Source organism: Contarinia nasturtii, unplaced genomic scaffold (genome assembly GCF_009176525.2).
Source record: "Contarinia nasturtii isolate CC-2019 unplaced genomic scaffold, AAFC_CNas_1.1 Cnas_scaffold_3220, whole genome shotgun sequence".
Taxonomy (NCBI): domain Eukaryota; kingdom Metazoa; phylum Arthropoda; class Insecta; order Diptera; family Cecidomyiidae; genus Contarinia; species Contarinia nasturtii.
In genome coordinates, this window is record NW_022200532.1 from 1 (window position 1) to 3,655 (window position 3,655).

At 32.9% G+C, this 3,655-nt stretch overlaps 1 protein-coding gene and 1 pseudogene across 1 annotated transcript; one reads left to right on the forward strand and one right to left on the reverse strand.

Annotated features, from left to right (window-relative positions):
• Positions 1-1,373: 1,373 nt before the first annotated feature.
• LOC116349977 (atlastin-like) lies at positions 1,374-3,068 on the forward strand. Its single transcript, XM_031781681.1, has 6 exons — positions 1,374-1,601; positions 1,685-1,840; positions 1,944-2,072; positions 2,164-2,206; positions 2,248-2,321; positions 3,060-3,068. The coding sequence occupies exons 1-6, from the start codon at positions 1,374-1,376 to the stop codon at positions 3,066-3,068; spliced, it is 639 nt and encodes a 212-aa protein (XP_031637541.1).
• A 9-nt stretch (positions 3,069-3,077) lies between these two features.
• LOC116349978 lies at positions 3,078-3,645 on the reverse strand (annotated as a pseudogene).
• Positions 3,646-3,655: the final 10 nt, after the last annotated feature.

The window sequence follows — 3,655 nt, forward strand, 5'->3', positions numbered from 1 at the left end:
AATAATAACGATGAAATAAAGAAAGTTGCATTAAAAGTGGGCGGAATTGCAGGTTCTGCAGCTGTCGGTGGTTTTGTTGCTGGTCCTGTTGGTGCCCTCGTTGGCGGATTGCTTGGAGGCGCACTTAGTTTAAGCGGTTTATTTTAGTTTTAACGATCAGAATGATATACTTTGTTTCAATTATTTTAAAATGTCTTATTTGTTTAAATTGAATGAATGAGAAATGTGTCAGATTGGCATTTTTAATTATTCAACATAATAAATAATCATTTTAAACTGTTGAATTATTACGATTTTTAAGCATACGGTATTTCATTTTCACAAAATGTGTGGAATTCCATCAAATCGATGATGACAACGAAAAATGCCTATTTTGTGATCAATCTGATAATATTGCAAAACACAATGCATCGGCGTTAGAATTTGTGTTAATATGAGTATATATATGAGTTAAACGCATACCGAAAAGTAGAAGTATATTTGCGATAAAAAATAGTTGATTCATCGTTCGAGTTTTATTTAACATATTGATTACATTTCACTTGATTTCGAATGAACTTTTGTCTTGATTATTTTATGTCTCCTTGTTCCATTTTGCGCATTGCCTTTAATATATAGTCTTTAACACTCAACAATGTAAATAAATTCAAATTGTTCTGTATTCAGAGGTACATTACGCTTGCTCCCCTAATTCGTTAGCCGTACGTCTCCTTACAGCCTTTTAAATAGAATTTAAATGAAGATTTGAACTTTGAATGACGTCAAGTAAAAAACAAAAATTTCTGCAAATCTCGATTGTATCCAAATGAGTTCTCAACCCTTCAAGTCGAAAAAAATGTGAGCTTAAAGTATTTCTGCACTCAGATTCATATTCTATTTTTGCTAAAAATGTGTTATTGGTCGCATTTGGTCAATTTATTATTGTTGGCCGTATTTCCTTGTTGATACCAAATTATTCACATTCATACGATTAAGAATCGAGCGATGATTATGTCGATGAGTATTGTGACCCCTTAATTTATTTTTACATGGCTCTTTTGTGATAAAAGAATGAATCATCCTCACCAATTAAAAGCATTTCGAAATAAATGAATCACTGTTTTGGAAACTATCTCTTGAACTTTTGATAGAAGAATTGCAAAACAGTTCAAAATTCTATAACAAAAAAATATCAATCTTTAAAGCTAACTCGAGCGTTCAATTTTTCAATGTAAAAGAACAAATTCAAGGAGATACTTTGCAATTTTTGGATTTATTCACGGAATACGGACGAATAATGAATGGCGATATTGAACAAACATCCGAGGCGAAACAACTGGTGAATTCGATTGAGTTTTGAGAAAATTGACGCATTTCCAATGCCACATCCCGGAATGGAAGTTGCACGAAATGAAAATTTTACGGGTGATTTAGAACAAATCGATCCGACATTTAAAGACCATGTTAAAGTGCTGGCATCGTCACTATTCAATCCAAAAAGTCTCATTATTAAAGGAATTCATGGCCAAAAGGTTCGAGCTCGAGATTTTTTGAGATATTTGCAAACATACATTAATATTTTTAATGGAGGAACATTACCAACACCAACCATTCTTATTGATGTACGTACACATATTCGTATGAAATTATTATTTAGTCGAGAACATAATGCAATAACAATATTATCAAACATTCTTCAAAACAGGCCATCGCTGAAACGAACAATTTAATTCTTTATAACGACTGTCTAAATCTGTACATTGATTCAATGCGTGATCGCTTAAATGAAATCGATCCATACTTCAATCAAACCGAACTGAGTGACATTCATAGGAAGACGAAAAATGAATCGTGCCAGATGGTAGAATACAAATGAATTAATTTCATTTTATTTGACAGAAATGTTCATATTTAATTTTAAAACATAGACATTTACGGTTTCCGCCCTTTCTAATTTTAAATAGTTCCAAAAAGCACGAAAAATGGGCGGGCAGGTACTTATACCGACATTCTTGCATCGTCTTGAAAATGTCATCGAAGAAAAATTCACAAGTTTCCAGCGAGAAAATAATGAAAAACGAAACAGGTTTAAGGTTGGTACTTTCCATAGAACTAATGTATAGTAGTTCATTTCAAGCTTTCAAGACAAATATTGAAAATGTTATGAAAAAAAAATCATTTCAGGAAAAATCCAATTTATATAATAAGAAAATCGCTGCTGAAATTCGTATATAAAATTTTAACAAAAAATACTCGAAAAAACTGCAGGCGAAGATTCAATGATGAATGCACATGAGCTGGACGTACTATTTTCATCAGCAAAACAATCCGCACTAGCTGAGGTGAGTCAACATTTTTAATGTAAAAATCAAAATAGAACATAAACGTTTCCAAGTTTCGAAGATCGACGAATCTCTTTTAGTTTGACGCAAAAAAACTGGGCGATAACGAAATTTCAGCAAATTCTCGCCGAAAATTTCAACGTGAATTAGATACTTTTCAGGAGTCAATAACGAAAAATTATCGGTGTCATTAAAACAAACCGGACTTCTAACGATCAGTTTTGAAGAAGCAACTGCTGAAACGCATGCAAATGGTGATGCATGCGATGTTGCTTCTCCTTGCGATCCGTACATAAAATTGTTAATTGATAATAAAATGGTTTTACGAACTAGAACCATTTGAGATCAAAAATACCCATACTTTGGCGATACATACACAACGCCGGAAAAAATAAACAAAAATGCACCAATTACCATTCAAATGTGGGACTATGACTCGATATCAAGCGACGATTCTATTTTAATGTGGGATACCACTATCAAGGAGCTGCTTAAAACCAACATTAAATACGGATATGGAGAAAATCAAATAAAAACTCGTTCGCATTGGATCGCTGCATAAATGACATTGTTTGCGAAATAAAAGCAACTTCTGCATTTTCGCATTCAAATGAATTTTTTTCTATTTCAAATAATTTCTAATAATAAAAAATGGATATATACAATATGGATGTACAATTTTTGTATAAGAAACAGATATATTTTATTAACTTTTGTTATTATTTTTGATTATTACAGAAAATTTAATACGTAAATATAGTTTTGAATGCTTTCAGTATAAAAGTTTTCTTAAAATTCTGTTCATCACAAGTTTAATTCAGTAATTTCGTAGTCCTGCATTTAGTGCTGTAAGTAATGGATATTTTCCTTGTAAACATGTGCTTTTGAAGTCATCCAAATCAAGTGCCCATAACATGGCACCTCCAAGTCTCTTTTTACGTATGTATTTGGCTTTTATGCGAATCATGTTAATATCATCATAGCCAACCCATTGATCACCATGATATGCGTATGGTCCGATTCGATTTTGTGAATCGTACACTACAGTCCATCCTTGTTTTAAATTATTGCAAATTTCATAGTATGATAGGAATCCAGAGGATTTTGTGAATGTTCCAGCTTGACCGCCACCATTTGTGGGAGCATTTATGCTGTGATTTTTTGCATTTTCCAATGTAAATGATCGACCGTAAGCAGGTACTCCCAAAACCAGCTTGTCCGATTGTGCTCCTTTTTTAATCCAATAATTTACAGTGTAATCGACATTAAAATAATCATATTTGTCGCCCAGGGTTCGCAAATCCGACCGAGGTCCGACCGCCGACCGACCGCCG